This window comes from Phasianus colchicus, chromosome 1 (assembly GCF_987193195.1).
Source record: "Phasianus colchicus chromosome 1, bPhaCol1.hap1.1, whole genome shotgun sequence".
Taxonomy (NCBI): domain Eukaryota; kingdom Metazoa; phylum Chordata; class Aves; order Galliformes; family Phasianidae; genus Phasianus; species Phasianus colchicus.
The window spans coordinates 186,804,818-186,823,790 of NC_143436.1; the positions used below are offsets into that span (position 1 = coordinate 186,804,818).

At 42.5% G+C, this 18,973-nt stretch overlaps 1 protein-coding gene across 3 annotated transcripts; it reads left to right on the forward strand.

The window, feature by feature from the left end:
* Window positions 1–750: 750 nt before the first annotated feature.
* CWC15 (CWC15 spliceosome associated protein) lies at window positions 751–18,639 on the forward strand. Of its 3 annotated transcripts, none has more exons than XM_031616131.2 (7): window positions 751–1,042; window positions 2,906–3,044; window positions 5,063–5,175; window positions 6,659–6,747; window positions 7,583–7,693; window positions 14,875–14,993; window positions 15,596–18,639. In XM_031616131.2, exons 2-7 carry the CDS (start codon window positions 2,914–2,916, stop codon window positions 15,723–15,725), a joined length of 693 nt encoding a protein of 230 aa, XP_031471991.1. In that variant the 5' UTR covers window positions 751–1,042; window positions 2,906–2,913; the 3' UTR covers window positions 15,726–18,639. The 3 variants fall into 3 exon arrangements, with proteins under 3 accessions (XP_031471991.1, XP_031471989.1, XP_031471992.1); XM_031616129.2 differs by lacking the exon at window positions 751–1,042 and adding an exon at window positions 1,052–1,156; XM_031616132.2 differs by lacking the exon at window positions 751–1,042 and adding an exon at window positions 1,213–1,435.
* The last annotated feature ends 334 nt before the right edge of the window (window positions 18,640–18,973 follow it).

Consider the following 18,973-nt stretch of genomic DNA (forward strand, 5'->3'; position numbering starts at 1 on the left):
GTTCTTCACCAAGAAGGTGGTGAGGTGCTGGATTAGGCTGCCCAGAGAGGTTGTGGATGCTTCATCCCTGGAGGTGCTCAAGGCCAGGTTGGATGGGGCCCTGGGCAGCCTGGTCTAGTATTAAATGGGGAGGTTGGTGGCCCTGCCTGTGGCAGGGGGGTTGGAAATTTGTGATCCTTGAGGTCCCTTCAACCCTGGCCATTCTATGATTCTGTGATTTCAGGTTGCTGTGATCCACAGTCTGCAGCCTGACACTGCTGAATTCCTCAGAGGTGGAAATGGACCAAGGAGGTGACATGGTTTCTCTGTACAGCAGTGCCCACTTCTTCCAAGGGCTTCCTCTGAAGGCTCCTAAGGGTGTGCTCTGCCGTTAGGTGCTGGGGCTCCTTGCGTAGCAGCATCTTCAGAGACCCCTCGTGGGCTCTCTTTGAAGTTGCATGCTGTGTGAGGGGCTGCCCAGGAAAAAGTTTCCTTTGGAGATGTATCAAAGAATGTTTGACATCGCATGAATCACCAAAGTCTGAAAAGCTGGAAACACAAGAGAGAGGCTGCATTTCAACTCTGGGCGATGCACTCTCACGCGATGGCTTGTTTACAGACAGCAATGAATATACCCCACGTTAAGGGCATCAGCTGTGCAGAGCTGCTAGCTGGGAGACAGGCGGAGGTGACGCTGTTGACACAAGGACTGGAGGGCCCTGCTCCTCCCTCCAGCTCGTGGCCTGGACTCGTTCCTACCCCTCTGTTCTCAGACCCATTTGTGACAGAGGCCCCGACAGCGGCTTGTCCATGCGGGGGAGGTGGCTGAAGCTCACAGGAGAGTGAGGAAGGCGCGAGGGGATCGGCCAGGCACAGCCTGGACGGACAAAGCTTGAGGACAGCAGGGCAAGGAGCAGCTCGCACCGCAAGTCCAGGCCGCGCTACAGAGGAGGTGGAAGAAAGCCGCCATCGCTACTCGGGCACCAACTTCCGCCTCGGTAGCAAACATGGCGGACATGCTTCCGCAGAGACGTAAGAAGTCCTTCCGGTCTCCATCTCTATGGTAGGTTCTCCTTCCGCTGCTCTGCTCTGTGGCCGCCGCGCCGCGCCTTGTGGGTAGTGGGCGGGATGATGGCGGTGGTGTAGGGCCTGGCTGCTCAGCGGGAGGAGATCTGAGGTCAGAGGCGGGGGTTGAGGGGACTGAATCGGGGGTTCTGAGCGTGGGGAGGTGGTTGGCGACCCGGTGGGACTGGAAGGGAGGCTGAGGCAGCGGGGCGGCCTGGCTGGGCTGGCCCGGCTTTGTGCGGCACTGCAGGGGCTGCTCCAGTGCTGCGCTGCCGGAACCTGGTCGGAACGAACGGGCCTGAGTGGCTGCAGGCGGAATTCGGGTCCCTTACGGCCCAGATGAATGGATGAGCCCAGAAAGATGCTGCAGGCGCGGTTTCCGTGGGATTTGGTAATGCTCCATGGGTGTACGCAGTCGGGTCGGGGCTTGAACTCGGAGATCCCTTCCGTTACCTATAAATAACAGACATAAGTCCTGGGGTCACGTCTTTCTCTGGTCGTGGCTCTGCACAAAGCCAACAAGGCCTGCCGAACTCTGGTTCACCTGCACAGAGTCACTACAAGTGTCTGCAGTTGGGAGCAGTGAGTGAGGGCTTGTGCTGGCTGCCTCTCTTCATGGAATCATAGAATGCGTTGGAAGGGACCTCAGAGCCCACCCATATCCAACCCCTGCCATGGGCTGGTTGCCTTCCACCAGCTCAGGCTGCCCAGGGCCCATCCAACCTGGCCTTGAGCACCTCCAAGGATGGGGCACCACAGCTCTCTGGGAAGCAGTGCCAGGGCCTCATCACATTCTGAGTGTCTCTTTCTTTTAAGTTCTTAGGCTGTGCTTATGGATGTGCCATGTGCTGGTGAGGCAGAAATGTGTGTAGTTTCATTTAACAGACTGAAGATGGCACTGATGGATCATCCAGGATTTTTGTTTGTCTGGTTGGTTTTATTGTTTTGTTTCATTGGTTTTTTAGTGGATTGTTTTTGCCTTGGTGGACTGCCCTAAACTTTTGGCTCTATGGTTTGGGGCCTGCAGGGTCTCCAGCTGCTGTCTGCGGTGCTGAGCACAGTGTGTGTTGACAGCTGTTCTGTAGCTGAGACTGAGCTGAGCCCCTTTCAGTCCTTTGCCATCCCTGCACTTCTTGGCATCAGTTATTTCATTATTAGATCCTGTTGGTGCTGTATGGGTTTCTGTAGTTTCTGTAAGAGAGTTGGTGAACTTCTGTGTTTGTCTGAGCAAGGTGTTTTGTTAATTGCACTTAATTCACATAAGCACTTCAGAAGGTTTGCTGGCCAGCTGGAGCTCTCCTGCATTACCAGTGTTGATGCTGTGCCTGTACTGGAGAAATGAACCAGACCAGGGTGAGGACTGGAGTGTTTGGAATGTGTGACCATCGTCACAGTTCAGTTATCAGCACCAGCATGATGCAGTCCACCTTGGCTGGCATTTGTGGTGATAATGCTAAGATAAGCTTTGAGGCATAATTGAGAGATCGTTTCCAATAGGCTGTCATATTTGGCTGTGTTTTTTCCAGAGGGAAAAGAGTTGATTTACACTTCTACCAAGACTTAAGGATAGGAGTCTGGCTCCTGGCGTTTCATCCACTTTTATAAACAGGACCTCACAATCTTGTTTGAGTCTCTACCATCTTTCAGAAATGTTGGAAAAGTCTTCGTTTTTAGAACATCTGAATAAAAGCTGCCAATAAAAAAAACTCCTTAAGCTTTAAGGCTCATGTGCCAAATGATAGTTTGTATTGTGTAGTGGAATTTGCTGTTGCTGCAACTGTTCCAGGAACAATGTAGCTTCTGGGGAATGTCTTTCACTTTAAGTTATAGTAATGACTGTTTTTTGCCCTTGACTCTGTAGTAACTAAAATGACGACAGCAGCAAGGCCAACGTTTGAGCCTGCAAGAGGAGGAAGAGGAAAAGGTGAAGGAGACTTAAGTCAGCTATCCAAGCAGTATTCCAGCAGAGACCTTCCCTCTCATACTAAAATCAAATACAGGTAAGTATTGTTATTGTCTGGCTTACAGCAAAGCAGGCTGGGGATGTTTCATTGTTTTCTTTCTTTTTGATGTGACCAATGCTCTGAATTTTTTTTCACATTAGATATTTGTTTGCTTGACATTAAGCAGACACAGATATTGTGCAGCAGTGCTGCAACTGCGCATCTCAAAAGCAGACTTAGGAAACTGAATGGGTTGCAACTGATTTGGGAGGTTTAGTTTTAGTGCTATGGATAACTGCCTGTGGAAGTGAATCATGAGAAGGTAATATTTAGAGATAAAGCATTTCATGTAGTGGAGTTGGAGAAAAGAGGTGGGAGCATACAGAGACAGCTGTGCTATAAGGTGCTGTTACTTGCAGAACAGGATGGGATAAGAGGTATTAAGTTGAAAATGACTTGATTTTCCATCTTTTAAGACATGTATTGGCAAAGAACCACTGGGAAAGAGCACTAAGAAGGGACAGAGCAATGTGAAACAGCACTTGGACATTAGTAGGTGTTGGAAGAGCTGATGTTAAACACTGAGGTTTTAGATGAGTCATTTGCTTCAATTGGTGTGAAAGATAACGGGATTTTATATGAATATTATCCTGTGTTTGGAATGCTTAATAATTTGTTTATACTCTTTTAAGATAGCACAAAATCTGTAGTCAGTGTGCCACTTGGATTTAACTGAATTGTGTCAGCCTAAAAATAGCTTGTTTTTTTTCTAGCTTAAACTACTGCTTGGGTTTTACTTTCTTAATGCAGATGTTTACCCTTTCACTGCTTCCCTCCTGCCCATTTGAATAACGTTTGAAGGTAACGTGGATATGGGAGCTGGAATGTTTGGAGAATACCAAAAGCAACAGCACAAAATGTGCTCTTATGGGAAAAATGGCTGGTGGTTTGTCTCTTTAAATAGAGCAGGAGCGTGGAACACCAGTCTGTTCTGAAAGGAGTGTGTGGGGAGAAATACATACAGGAATATACAATGTGTGTGGTAACAGATCCCTTTAAGTGTGTGCATGTGTGTGTGAGGGGGCATTAAGTGTCTTAAGTTCATTCTCCCAAATATGTGATACAAAATTGTCTTTGCTAATTTGCCAGGACTGCATAATTGCAGGAAAGATTTGGTATTTCAGTCCCACTCTCCCATGCCTCATTGACACAGGGCCTGGGGGGGATTTTTTCAGCCATGTCAGGGATTCTGAATTCAAGTTTTTAATTATAAAAGCAAATGAAATGCTTCAGCATAAAGACAGCCTGTGCTTGTTGTGTATTTATAATGACTGGAGCCTGGGTTTCTTCCAGGCACTCTTATTTCCAAACCTGAGTTCACAGTAAGGTGAAAGGAATTTCTGCTTGTTTTTATTCATCAGTTCTTCTCAAGTCTTCCAGAGAAGTTCAGCGTGTTCTAGGTGGAACTTAGCATGACTTGAATATAAATAGTCTGTTGATTTTTGCCTATGTGTATTATATAAAAGAGGGGAAAAGATGCAGTTGAAATGTATTTCACTAAAGCTAGTGTTGTGCTCATTCCCTCCATATTTCTTTTTTTCTTTTTTTTCCCCCTGCAATGGTACTTTGTCTCTTCTGTTTTATGGGGAGAAAAGATTGGAGAAAAGCATGCTCTAGTTTTGGTCTTGCAAGCCTGGGAGATTTGTTTGCAACAGCAATGTGAGATGATAAAATGGTGAAGAGTTAACCAGAGTGTTGGTAGATGTCAGTTTGGACACTGAGTTTGTGCTGCAGAGAACAGATTTAGAACTACCTGCAAAATACAGATCTAGTCAGCATGATTTTGCAAAAAATGTATCTAGATCTTTAAAATTCATTTGAGAGCCACTGAAGGAGTGTGTGTCTTTAATGCTCTTGTGTGTGTAACACAGACAGAGGAAGAAGCGTGTCCACATGGTACCCAGCTACGTATAAAGAGTAGAAATGTTCACCACTGGATCTGTTGGCCTCGTTTGATAAACTGCTATTAGTTCCTGACTGTCAGCTTCAGCCTTTTCCCCTCGTTGCTGTTTCAGACAGGCCACTCAGGATGCTCCTGAAGAGGTGCGTAACCGTGACTTCAGAAGGGAGCTAGAGGAGAGAGAGCGGGTTGCTGCGAGGGAAAAGAACAGAGACAGACCAACCAGAGGTAAAATCCAACCTTTAACAACCAGATCTTAGTACCTTTACATGACACTGTTCTCACACAAAATTCCACATTATAAGTTCATGAGTTAGACATTGTGTTAGGAGAGCACAATGTGGGATATTGGCCTGATGGTTCCGAGCTGTGGACCTGCAAGTGTCACTGGCTTTCATGCTGGCTTCATGCTAGCAAAAAAATCTAGCCCAGCCAGTAGGGAAGCATCAAGCAGGACAGCTGATACAGAATGGCTGTAATGAATTGGCAGCAAGTATGTACAGTTAACAAAGAGCTTTTTTTTTTTTTTTTTTTTGGTGCTCGGACAAACAAAACAGGAAGGAAAAAGGGAATGACTCATCTTCAACTATTACAGTCATCAGTGAAGTAATAAATCACTTTTTAAAGTATCTGATTAAGTTCAGGTACTGTGAAGTGAGAATTAAAACAAAAATCAAAGTTGAATATTTCTCAAACAAATAACAAACATTTTTTTTAATATGAAGCTTGACCAACTTTAGTACCTAAATTGTGAAGTGTACAGAATCGTAGAATGATAGAATGGCCTGGGTTGAAAAGGACCACAATGATCACCTAATTTCAACCCCCTTGCTTGTGCAGGGTCACCAAGGCTGCCCAGAGCCACATCCAGCCTGGCCTTGAGTGCCTCCAGGGATGGGGCATCCACAGCCTCCTTGGGCAACCTGTTCCAGTGTGTCACCACCTTCTGTGTGAAAAAATTTCTCCCAATATCTAACCTAAACCTCCCCTGTCTCAGTTTAAAACCATTCCCCCTTGTTCTATCACTATCCACCCTGTAAACAGCCGTTCCCCCTGCTGTTTATACACTCCCTTCAAGTACTGGAAGGCCACAATGAGGTCTCCCTTCTCTTCTCCAAGCTAAACAATCCCAGTTCCCTCAACGTTTCCTCGTAGGAGAGGTGCTCCAGCCCTCTGATCATCTTAGTGGCTCTTCTCTGGACCTGCTGTAAGAGCTCCACGTCCTTCCTGTACTGGGGGCCCCAGGCCTGGATGCAGTGCTGCAGACGGGGCCTCACCAGAGCCAAGTAGAGAGTATTATGGGACTTCCTAATTCACAACTTAAAGATGTTATTGTACCCAAGTAGATAATAGTAATGCTTGGTTGGGTGGTCTGCAATGGAAACACTCAACTGAATATATATATAATAAGGATATTTCTCCACAGCTTCTGCTGTTCTTTGTGAAATAATGACTTTAGAAACACTTGGAGGCTAAAAGATAAGGTTGGGGATATTAGTGCTTTGTTTGGAGATGCTTGCATGGGAGGAATAGGCATAGGTGTCAAGACTGAGGAGTGAGGAGAAACTAAGCTTAAGCTCATATTTCTTACTCTAATGCAAGACAACTTATTAATGGTTTTTTTTTATCAATTTCTGACTTAGATGCAGTTAAGTGAAATTGGCTTTGTGCTGTTTTAAATTAATTAATTTATTTTAATCTTATCTCATAGAACATACAACATCATCTTCTGTGTCTAAGAAGCCTCGGCTGGACCAGATTCCTGCAGCAAACCTCGATGCTGATGACCCTCTAACTGATGTATGCATTCTTCTGTCTTCTTTTCTTTCATTGTCCTGTCTTGGGGTTTTGCCAATATCTGGAATGTGAACTTCTAGATATTTAAGAATATATATATAAACTAAGACTTGTAACTCAGAACTGGTTTGGGGATACTCTACATCCAGTTCCTCTATTCTGATGGAAGTCCATAGTAGTTTTACACTGCAATCAGTAGTGTTTCTAGAAGGGGGCAAGGATGCTGTGACTACTAGCATACAAGAACTGCTTAAATGATTGGTGGTTTTTTTAGCCTCAGTCTAAGTACTGACTCAGTCAGAATTCCTCAAAGGTAAAGCAATTGAGATATGCTGATTGTCTGCATGAATAAAGAGTTCTTGGCTCCTTTCCTTGTGTTGATGTATTGGAGTTGTTCAGGTACTGACAACGTGCTGATGTTTGTTTTGTTTCTAATAGTGCTATATTTGGTCCCAGCAATACTGGATGAGGTATTTAGGCATACAATTATAATGACTTGTGTTACAATGATTAAGAGTGCCAGCTCTCTGGGATCTGTCAGGAACATGGCATTTGAATTATTAAAAAATAAGAATTGCAGTCATCTGAAAATGCAAACACATTTTTGTCTTTATGGTATAGGAGCAAATGAACCATCTATATTATATTTGCTGCTCCTACGAGCACTGGTATGCTTCAGAAGTCAGCCTTAGCTAAATGCACCTGAACTGTGTGGGGGACTTCTCATAACTTTTTTTCAAACAAGAGAGACATCTCTGCAGTCAATGTTCAGAATGAAAAGCAGTGTCTATTACACGAAATTCATAAACTGTTTCTTTTCTACTTCTGTTGCTGTTAGGAGGATGATGAGGATGATGACCTGGAAGACAGTGATGATGATGACACTGCAGCCCTTCTGGCTGAACTGGAAAAAATAAAGAAGGAGCGAGCTGAGGAACAGGCTCGGAAGGTAGAATCTCACTCATTCCCACTAAGGAGCATCTGTTTTTTTTTGTTTTGTTTTGTTTTTTTCAAACATGCTTAGTAAAACTGTTGTGCCTTAAATTCTTAGGACAGGTGGGAACTGGTAAACAAAGCGAATGCCAAGCTCAGAGCTGGCACAACACATCAAAACAAGCTTCTCAGGTCAATCTGATGGCTTTGTTCTTATGTCTAATGACATATCAGAAATTCTTTCTTTAGAAGACGTGTTTATGGGTGAGTGTTTTGCTAAAATGTTTTATTTACTTTGCAGATGCTTTGTAGAGCCATTTGAGCTAAGTTAATCTTGCTCTTGATGTGCAAGTCTTTCTCTGAAGACAGGTGTCATATCAGACTCTAATGGTGCTGGTGATCTACCCATGGCATCATCCAGTGGAATATTTCCTTTGTTAATCAGCTTTCTTGAAGCAAGAAATGAGATTTTTATAAAAGAATTAAAAATATCAGCATATTCTTTGATGCTTTTGATCTTTTACATTAGTACTGTGTTGCCTTGGCAAGGAATGCCAATTGAAACTATAAAACTGGAACTGTTTTGATATGATTATGCACAGGTGACCATATTTTGAAAATACATCCACAAAAATGAAATGAATTCATTTCCATAGCATAATATACAGCCTTATAGTTTAACTGGTGATGTGGATTTTCAGGAATGCTCTCCACTAGAAACAACTGGCAGGAAACAGGGCATGGTGTACAGCAGGCAGTAGGAGCAGGTAGGAAAGAATGGTGTTTTAACTGCTGTAGGCACCAGTGACCACTCTTGAACCTAGAGAGTTTAATTCTTCAAGTCAACAGAGCCTATAAGAACTGATGAAGTCTACAGTGGTAAAATACTTCAGAAGGTTAAAATGTATGCCGTGCTGCTTCAGTATAGAAGCTTTCCTGTAGAAGTCTGTTGATTCTTGAAAGTAAATCACACTGTGCAGAAACAAGCACATTTCTCTGTTGGCATGTAAAAATCAGGTGTTACACCTACAGAACTCTCAGCTTGTCAATAGAGGGTGCTAAAAGCTCTGAATTCTTTAGTATGGCACTCGTTCTGTTTTGCTGTGGTTTAACTGGTGGTGCTCTTTGCTTTCCTGGCTGCTCCCCACACACCAGAGGTAGGGCTTGTTACAGTGCCCAGTGCTGCATGCAAACTCTATACACACAATGAATCCCCTATTTCATCTGCAAAATGACCATCAGCTATTTGTAGTAGTGCATATTATTGCTCTGGTCATTTTTTCATTGAGTGAAGGTTAATTCAAATTAACCTTAAAAATTACCTAATGAGTGTTGACATCTTCGTTAAATAGTGGGCACTGTGGTGTAGTTGGAGTTGTATTTTCCTGCTGTTCTTTGGAGTGTAGAGAACAGTGATGAAAAGTGAAGACCAAAGCAGAGTGCAGCATTGGAATCTTCAGTAATAAGGCTCTCCTGAGAGAAGGTCTCATATTTATGCTGTCTTTAAGGGTGAGATCTCTAGATAATGCTTTTACCTCCCCATCCTTAGCATAAGGCATTACTGACAAAAAGTTTTGCAACCAATTTATGTAAATCTTTTTTCCCATGATGTATGTGGATTTCACATTACCATGTCTTGCAAACTGTGATTTAAACCTAATTTAGTAGGTAACTTTATGTTTGTTATCTGGTTGACTTTAGGGTAACATCTCATTAAACTCTTTTTTGTAGCTGCTGTTAATCCTAATCCACTTGGAAAAAAAATGGTTTCTCTACTGAAGCAGTGTAGTCCTTAACAGGTAGCTTGAGTAAAGCAGTGGCAAGGCCAAAGGGAAAGAGCAGAGTGAGGAGTTCTTCACTTTCTGCACCTTGTTCTTCAATCTGTGTTGTTCTATGGGCAGATCAGTTTGCCTGTGAGTGTTCTTGAACAGGATAGAACGGGCTGAAAATAGTTCTGTATCCCAAATTTGTGCTGTATGTTGTTATTTTTTTCTGATAATTACCCTAAAATGCTAGTGCAGTTATTTCTGAGACTTCATTTAGGGGGAATGGTTTATTTTAGTGAACTCTTTTCACTCATTGCTTTGGTGTCTGCTATTTAAGGTGCCGTGGAAGGAGGACTGTTTATTCTAAAACACATTTCTGCTCAGGCAGCTAAAACTGGAAGCCAGAAGCATGCTGTCTTTTACTTAGCTGTGTTCTCTGGTAAATTCTCTCCTGTGGTAGTACCAGTTTTCTTTGAAAACCTCTAAACCTAGTTTTGGTAAAGGCTAGTATTAAGAGATTCTAACTTTCTTATGGTTTAAACAGAAATACCAGTGTGAAGGAAGTTGTTTGTCAACCAAGTAAGAGACTACTCAAAACCTGCTAATTTCTCAAATTCCTTTGTATTCTTTAGATACAAAGTAATCAGCATAAATTAAAAAGCCAAAAGGCATTTGTTCTGACTTTCTTCCTGCCCTGTCACTTCAAACCCTCTGGTTGTTCCCAATGGAGATGGAGCTGACCAGAACATTTCAGTTCTGGAAGCTGTTTTTGTGGAATAGTTCTGGATTGTCTGAAACAGCATGAGGACTGCTGTCTGTGCTGACCATCCATGGTAGGGTCTTGTGGGAATATTCCAAATTCAGCATTACAGCAGTCTTAATTTTCAGTTCTCAAGCATTTCCATAAAAGGTAAATTGAAATAATTAGAAACAAACCTCAAACCATTGAGCAGCTGAACAGATGTGCACTGTTCCAGCAGAGCTGTTTTAGCTTCCAATCCTTCTATGCTGATCTGAGAACAGACTGAAAGTTTTGGGTTTGTTTTCTTGCAACTTTATTTCACAAAGTGCTACTCTATAAGTAAATGTCCCACTTTACTGATGGCTGAAACAGGCCTTTGCTCTGTTCTGTGTTTTAGCCATGTCCTCGACTTCTTCCAGCTAAAACATGAAATGAATCCCTATGCATGAACTCTTTCACTTAAATTATAAGCGTATAATTAAAACTAAAGTGTAAGGTAATGATTAAGAAGGATTTCAGTGAAGAGGCCAAGGAGCTGATCAGGTGTATTTCTTCCTTAAGTGTTTGTGAGATGAGCTAGCAATTCTCATCCTTGTCAAGAAATAGTGGTAATGGCCCATCTTTTGTGGGAAGGATGGCATCAACTCTGCATAGAGACACCACGGTTACAAGTGCCTTGTATGTTTATTTTGTGGAATTTTAGTCCATTATTTGAGTAGAGTTAGTGATTTATATAGATTATATTACTGGGATGGATTAAGTCTTTTATTGGGTATTATTAAATCTTATTCCCTGTTGCTAAAGGCAGTGCTGTTGTTGTTTGTTGGTCAAAAACTGGCATTGAAATAATGTTGTGTGAGTTTTAGCCTTCAGTGCAGTACAGATATTTTGGTTTTTTTTGCAGCAATTCTATGTCTGCAAAAACTGAGCAAGGTAACTCATTGTAATACACTGGAATCATTTCAGCACTTTCCTTTGCTCTGCACTTAGGATAGGAACTATACTAAAAAAAAATAATTGTGGTAACAATACTGTTTTTCTTTATTTTGTAGTCAGAAACAAGTATGCCATGGGACTGTTATTCTTGCCTGCTGGAACAGGCTGCCCAGAAAGGCTGTGGATGCCCCATCCCTGCAGGTGTTCAAAGCCAGGTTGGATGGGGCCCTGGGCAGCCTGGTCTGGTACTGAATGTGGAGGTTGGTGGCCCTGCATGTGGCAGGGAGGTTGAAGCTTCATGATCCTTGAGGTCTTTTCCAACCCAAACTGTTCTATCATTCTATGAATAATTGTTCAGTTAAGGTTAATGTAGTTCTGTCTGCTTTCTCCCTAACTGTGATGTTGCATAAGAAGTTCAGCTGCACAATGGATGCTCACTGTGACATCCCATTCATGTGGCATCATCTCCATCTGCTTCCTTGGCTTGTGGGATTCCCTCTGCCTGCTGATTCCTCACACTGTGACGTTCCTGTTCTGTTGCCTTTACCACCTGCACAGTGGCAACAGAAGGAGTTATTTCCCAATAACAGGGCTGATTTCTGGTTCATCCCTGCACGTGGTTGGTACAGCACACTGCTGTTGCAAAGCACAACGTAATGGAAACACAGACAAAGATGTTATTTTAAAAAAGGATGATATGAATAGGGATGCACTGTTTGCTCCCTTAGGCTTTTCTTCTGTTGTAGGCTTGCTGCATCCATAGTGTTTTAGCTTAATATGCCTTTGTTCCACCACACAAAAGAACAGTGCTGGTTTTGGAGCACCCTGAGCTTGTTTTACCAGCAGCTGTGCTTTATCTGCCCCAGAGGTGTGAAGCTCAGACAGCTGGAAGGTTCTGTCTGGTCTTTTCCATTTGATACAGCCCATGCTGTACCACTGGGAGCATCCCAGCTTTCAGTAGAGGAGTGGGCAGTGCATGATTTATGTGGAAAATTCTGAAATGTAATGAAAACCTTTTTTGGCTGGAGGTGAGGAATTCTACAGCTCTGGCCAGAGTGCATAAATCAGCTTAAGTGCAAATGTCAACTTTACACCACTGTGAGTTATAACTTGTATTTCCTCTGTGTCATGTCTCTAGGATACAAGCTTTAATAAATAACCCATTTCTTAATTCTTGCATACCTTCTTCAGGAGGTTTTGGTGAAGCTAAATAATAGAGAACTCCTGAAGACTAATCTTCAGAATTAGCCTGCTGTCTAAGGCTGTTGCAGCAGCTCTGTTGAGATGTCATCCAGCCTAGACTGCCCTGTGATGAGTGAGCTACCAGCAGTGCTGGGATGTCTTTGTTAAGTGACCGAACCTGGCGATGTCTTACTCAACACCTCTGTTCCCTGTGTGCTTCCAGACTCCAATCTGTTGGCCTTTAATCACAAAGATAAGTCAATGTGGTATGTTACTGCTGCTGGTTGTGCTGTCTCTGCAGGTCTAAAAGGAAGCTGGGTTCTGTGTGTGAGCAGAGCTGGAAGGCAGCCAGTGGTGGCACAAGGTGCCATGGGGCTCTGCAGCATCGCTGATATGGATATATGGAAATGGATCTATGAAAATAAGATCTGTAGATGTTTTCAGTCACTGCCATCACTATAGAAGTGCCAAATTGGGATGCACCTACAGATTATTTCTGCAAGCTTCCATTCCACTGTGATGGAGATGCAGTCAGTGCAGCGGCAGAGCCCAGAACACAGTGAGCTCCTTGTGTGTGAAACTCATGGAGAGCAGCACAGCTCCCTTAGAACCTCGTATTGTACACCTCTCTGCTGAGCTGTTAGCTTGAGTGCCTGCAGGCAGATAGCTGGATGTTGATGTCTTCCTCTGGAGCTGCATCCTGCCTTTTGACCACTGCTTGCAGTATAACACTTACAGGTGCTATGGCATTCTTCAATTTCAGTTTTTTTTGTCACCACATTTTTACTCTTCAGTCTGACAATACTTTTTTTCATTATCAGAAAGCAAATTACGTGATTGATGGAGATTGAAGGATATGATGTGGGTTACACAAAACAGATAAAAGTTATGATGATGCCTAGCATGCTGTTTTAAAGTCTGATTATGGAAAAATGAGACGTGCAGCTGTGTGCTCAGGGTCAGTAACTCTGGGTCACTGCCAATGTTCATGTCTCAGAAACCTGATGTGTGCTGCCTTGAGAAGAGTTTCCCTACAGTTCAGCTCTAAGGCAGCTGCTGTGGCAGCTTGAGAGAAGTTCTTTCTGTAGAAGCATTTGTCAACTGAGAAATACTGAGTTCTTATATTGAATGATATCATAGAATCATAGAATGGCCTGGGTGAAAAGGACCACAAAGATCATCCAGTTTCAACCCCCCTGCTATGTGCAGGGTCAACAACCACCAGACCAGGCTGCCCAGAGCCACATCCAGCCTGGCCTTGAGTGCCTCCAGGGTTGGGGCATCCACAGCCTCCTTGGGCAACCTGTTGCAGTGTCACCACCCTCTGGGTGAAAAACTTCCTCCTAATATTTAACCTAAACCTCCCATGTCTCAGTTTAAGACCACAAGAGAGGTGCTCCAGCCCCTCTGATCATCTTAGTGGCCCTCCTCTGGACTCTTGCTCTTGCTGCAGCTAGTTTCTCATGAGTACTATCCAGTATGATACTGGACAGCACAGGGGGTGTTTGCACGTTAACATCCTGCTGTAGGTTTCTCTAATGGCCTTAATAAAGAATCTGATCACCTCTCAGGAGATTCCTGTAAATCAGTATTGATTTATTTTATTTTTTAATATATTTTAAATCCAGCCATGAATTTTCTGCACTTTGAAAATCACCTTAATTTATCATCTCCATCTTTTCATTTCTGTAATAGATAAAAGCAATGCATTGAGCTTCCTGCTGCACTAATGAGACTTGAGGATATATTTTTTTTAACTGGATGCAGAGAAGGGAAACACAGTCATCCCAATGAGAAAATTCTGCTTTCCTTCTTGTAATCCAAAGAGCAGCCCTTGTGATGCATTTGAAAGGGCACTGAAAAATGTATTGATGTAAAATGTGACACAATCATTTTGAAGTCTGTGAGCATGTAAGTCACCAAATGCAGTGATCCATTTTGAAAGTGTGGGCAGTGAATTCCAATTTGTGTTGCCAGTAGTGCTTGGCTTATGCCTGAGATACACTTCTAACAGTAGATCTTTCTGATCCTTAATGTTGGAACTCTTCAATAATTTTTATTTATCCACTTAGTTTTCACCTTAAATTTCTTAGTACTCTTTTTAATTGGTCCCTGTGGAACTGGTACTTGTCAAAGCCAAGCAGAGTGCTCAAGATGACAGCGGAGTTTCACATTGCTGGAAGGTTCTTTCCACCTACTGAATATTGTATAATGTATCTTCTTTTCTCATGAGGATAAGGAAAGTCTTTTAATCTGTGTACAGTTTTTCTTATAATAAATATGTAAATGGTAAATCTAGGATTTGACTGAATACTTGATGGAACATTCGAAATAAGTAGAGCAGAATTGAGTACTGCTAGATCAACAGTTTATTAGCAATGTTAAGCTCTGTAGTGTAGTGTATCTTCTGTCCTTATTCTGCTCATATACAAGTGTCAGATGGTCTGAGAAGGCTGAGCTGGGAATTAAAGCTATGAATGTATTTGCAGCTAAATTATGTTTATCTTTCTCTATCAACTAAATTTAAAAAATGGCCCTGAAATGTAATATATATCAATTTCTGGTTCTCAGGAGCAAGAGCAAAAGGCTGAAGAAGAAAGGATTCGGATGGAGAACATCCTGAGTGGGAACCCACTGCTGAACCTCACCGGCCCAGCACAGCCCCAAGCAAACTTCAAAGTGAAAAGGAGGTACAGTGCAGTCTATGCTGCAGTATCCATCCCTGAGTTCTCCCTTGTTGCTCTGAGAGTCTATTAAATGTCATCATTTCCTTGCTCGAATCTTGCAACCATGTGATGTAAAATGAGAGCCCTGCATATAGTGGTTTGTCTTACTCATTTCTCAGACATTGTTCAAATTAGTATGAAAAGTAGGAGGACCAGTTTTCCTCAATTTGATGTCATGCTTTCATTTTAGAGTATTACTTTTGTTTTTAGAATCACTAGAATTAGTAGATAATGGTCTTTTCCTAAATAGAATTCTTGTTTACGCATTAAGTTACTTTTGTGTTTAGAATTCAGGAGCATTGAAGGTTTTCTCTGCTCTGTTCAGGTGCCTGTTATTTTCTGCAAACTGTAACCTTCAGTGCACTGATATTATTGCTTCTAACTCAAGGCTGTTTAGAAGATGACTTGGTTTAGAAGAACAGATCTTTTCTTTTTGAAGTCTAAAATTCTCTCCCAACGACTAATTGCTTGTAATACATTGAAATAGGAAAGCCAAACTGTATTTAAATGTTTTTTATAAATAGCATCGCATTGATTTACCAAAGTTAAAAACGTCTTTCTTTCAGATGGGATGATGATGTTGTCTTCAAGAATTGTGCCAAGGGGATAGACGAAACGAAGAAGGACAAGAGATTTGTGAATGACACTCTGAGATCAGAATTTCACAAAAAATTCATGGAGAAATATATCAAGTAGTACAGTTTTATGTGCTGTGGTGCTGAAGGATTCGGCAGGTTGTTCCCCCACTCTCCCTCTGAATTCAAGGCTGAATATTTGGTCATAAATTCCAAAATGCTGTATCGAAATTGTTAACAGCTTCATAAATAATAACTGCTATGTATGGAGTTTTATTCCTTCAGTATGTTTTCCTTTTTGGTTTTAATTAAACCAGTTTGTGTTTCATGAGTATTTTTCTGTTTGCGAGAATTTACTTTTACTGTCCTTCTTGTAAATAGTGGGAAAAACTGTCTTGCAGTACATATTGCAGCTGTGTGAAGTGCTTTCCACAACAGCCTGCATTTGTAACAGTGCTGGTTTGTAATTGTGTGAGTGCTGCTATTAACAGAGTCAAGGAATTGCTGAATGTGATGAGCAGCGTGAGCTGAGAAACCCACCCTTTTTGTAGCAAAGTGGCCTTGCTTTCTCTTCACATTGCTGGAAGGCTCCTTCCACCTACTGAATATTGTATAATGTGTCTTCTTTTCCCATGAGGATAAGGAAAGTCTTTTAATCTGTGTACAGTTTTTCTTATAATAAATATGTAAATGGTAGAGAGCTCTCTTAATACCTACTTACAAACATAGTTAATCTTCACTTTTAGTTTCTTTATATTAGCAACCAAACCAGTTGTGTGGGATAGCTCCAAGCTCCCAACCCTGCAGTTTCTGGGCTGTCTTGGCTCAGTGTTTCTGGGGCAAAACAACATAGTGATTGGGGCAGAATACTCCCGGGGGCCTCGGAGGCTTTTCCTCTTTACTGACTGATTCCAGTCCTTCAGGCACAGCCAAGTGGTCGCAAAGCTCAGTCTGTGTGCGTGTGGTTCAGTCGTGATGGCGTTGTTGGAACCTTAAGTGAGTGATCTCATGGAGATGTCATAGTACACTTCAGTGAAATATTGAAGTGGACATTTAAAGATGACAACATAATATATGATTGATGGAAAAATCTCAGTTGTTAAGGGATTTATGTATTTTCCTCTCAAGTCACTTTGGTTGTGTTTCAAATCTTGGCCAAGTGATGCGCTGGATACGAACACAGCCTTTACAAAAGGTGGTGTAGCACTCAGTATAGCTTATTCTTACCATCTTTTATAGTAATAGCATTCTTTCCAAGCTTTTAGTTTGAAAATATACCTGATTTTATTTTCAAGTGAGTAAAGGTAAAAAATATATATATACTTTTTTGTTGGGTGTGACTTGTATCCTGTAAAAGGTTTTGCTCGTTCTGGCTGTATTTCCAACCCCATGAAGCAATGCATAGCATACTCATGCCAACAGCTTATACCCATGTTTACTTGGAAGAGAGATTTTCAACATGCTTAGGGTCATGTGAGCTCCTGCAGCTACTGGAGGAATATGTGCTTGTGTTACATGTGCTACCTGCCTCGTGACAGCAACACTTCTTGAGAGTCAGAAAACACATTCATAATACTTCATAATTCTCTCTTTCCATTACAGCCACTGAAATGTTGGTAATACAGGCAATGTGATTAGAGGGAGGGGGGGAAGAAAGTTGAGAGCTGCACTTGTCCGAGTCTGGCATTGGGGGAGCAGCTGCTGCTCTAGGTCTGACCTAACAGCATTGCTGTCATGGCAACAACAAAAAATAATTGCTGCAGCTGTATTACGAGATGTAATCACTGTGCCAAAGTCAGTGAGTAAACATACAGCTTCACTGGAGGGGTGCAGAGCTGAAACACCACAGTTCAATGCATTCATAGAAACTGTAAGTGCATAAGCTGTCATTTCTTTTCCTGAGATGCTGCAACTCTTTTTGTAGAGAAAACTGCTTCTGGGAAGTGGGCTGGGCCCTGCTGGCTGAGCTCCTGGCTCTGTATGCAGCTGTTCCCTGCAGGTGGAAGAGCACCCGTTCCTTCTACATAACACAGAGGTGTGCTTGGCTGTGTTTTCCAGTAGCTCTCTCCCTCCTTTGCTCTGGAGAAAGAGCCCCACAGATCCTGTACCTCTGTGTGAGCTTTTGTGTTAGCACTGCTGTTCAGCAGCACCATTTGAATTTGCAGATTTTGTCTCTCACCTCCTCTCCCGGAGCTTTTGCAGCACGCAAGTAGGCAGCTGAGGAGTCCCAAGCCTTGACCCTTCCAGGGTTTTGCATGGTTGACCACTGAGTTTTCTTCCATTAGAGCTGGGAAGTTGTAAAGCACTGGGAAGAGCACTGTGCTTTCCAGATTTGTGCTGTTACTGATGCTTCGTTTTCTACTGTGCTTCTAATGCTCATCTGAGAGAAGTCACACAGATAGGTTGTTGACAAGCAGCTGTGAGACTGTGAGATCTTTAAAAATAAAAACAAATCAGTCCTTGAGGTTCTACAGCTCTGCCAGGGACTTGTGTTTGGTGTGACAGAGAACTTCCAACAAAGGAAGTTTGTTGTTACAGCAACAGCCGTGGGAGACAGTTAATGTTCTGCATTTGAAGGAGTAAAGTTTCTACACTTCTAAACGGTCAGGACTGCTTAATCATGCATGTTTGCAAGCACCACCTCAAAGTACTTTAACTGGTGGCTCAAAACAAAGCCACGTGCTTTATCAGCTGTTCCCCTCTTGGTTGTACTTATCTCCAGCAGTACAGTTATCTTCACAGAACTGAACTATAAACAATAAATGTAGAACTGGAACTGAAAAACAGAACCCTTTTTCTGCAGAGACACAACAGGAAGACTTCTAAGTATGTGGTATTTTGTTGTTATTTTTTGATTCATTGTGTTTGAAACTTTGTCTTGAAAGATGTTAAGGGGTTGTTAGCACGAGGAGTAGAATGTAATGATAGTCCTGCAGTGGGATCAGCTGTGCTGTGTATAGACAGAATTTTAAGATGTTTAGCATCTATTTTTATTCCTTGAGCAGATGAGTGAATATTAAAGGCTCTGTACTGCACCCAGCAGCGTCATGATGTGCATTTGTCACAACATCACCTCATCAGTGGCACCACTGAAGCAGAAGCATCCTACACACTGACACCACAAATGTTCCTATCTGTGGCTGTGGCTGCTGGACCTGAAGCCTCCGAGGAAGGTCAGAGTTGTGTGTCAGAGGGGCTGCTGGCATTTTCTTTCTTGCTCAGCATTAAGTGCTCTGCACTGCAGGCTCTGAGGTTGATAAGAAAATGCCCACAGAAATGTTCTTTGTGAGGTTCTCCATACCACCGCTGCGACCTTCAGAATGAGACTGAGCTCGCTGCTGCTCAAATGCAAACCTTCCTGATGAGTTT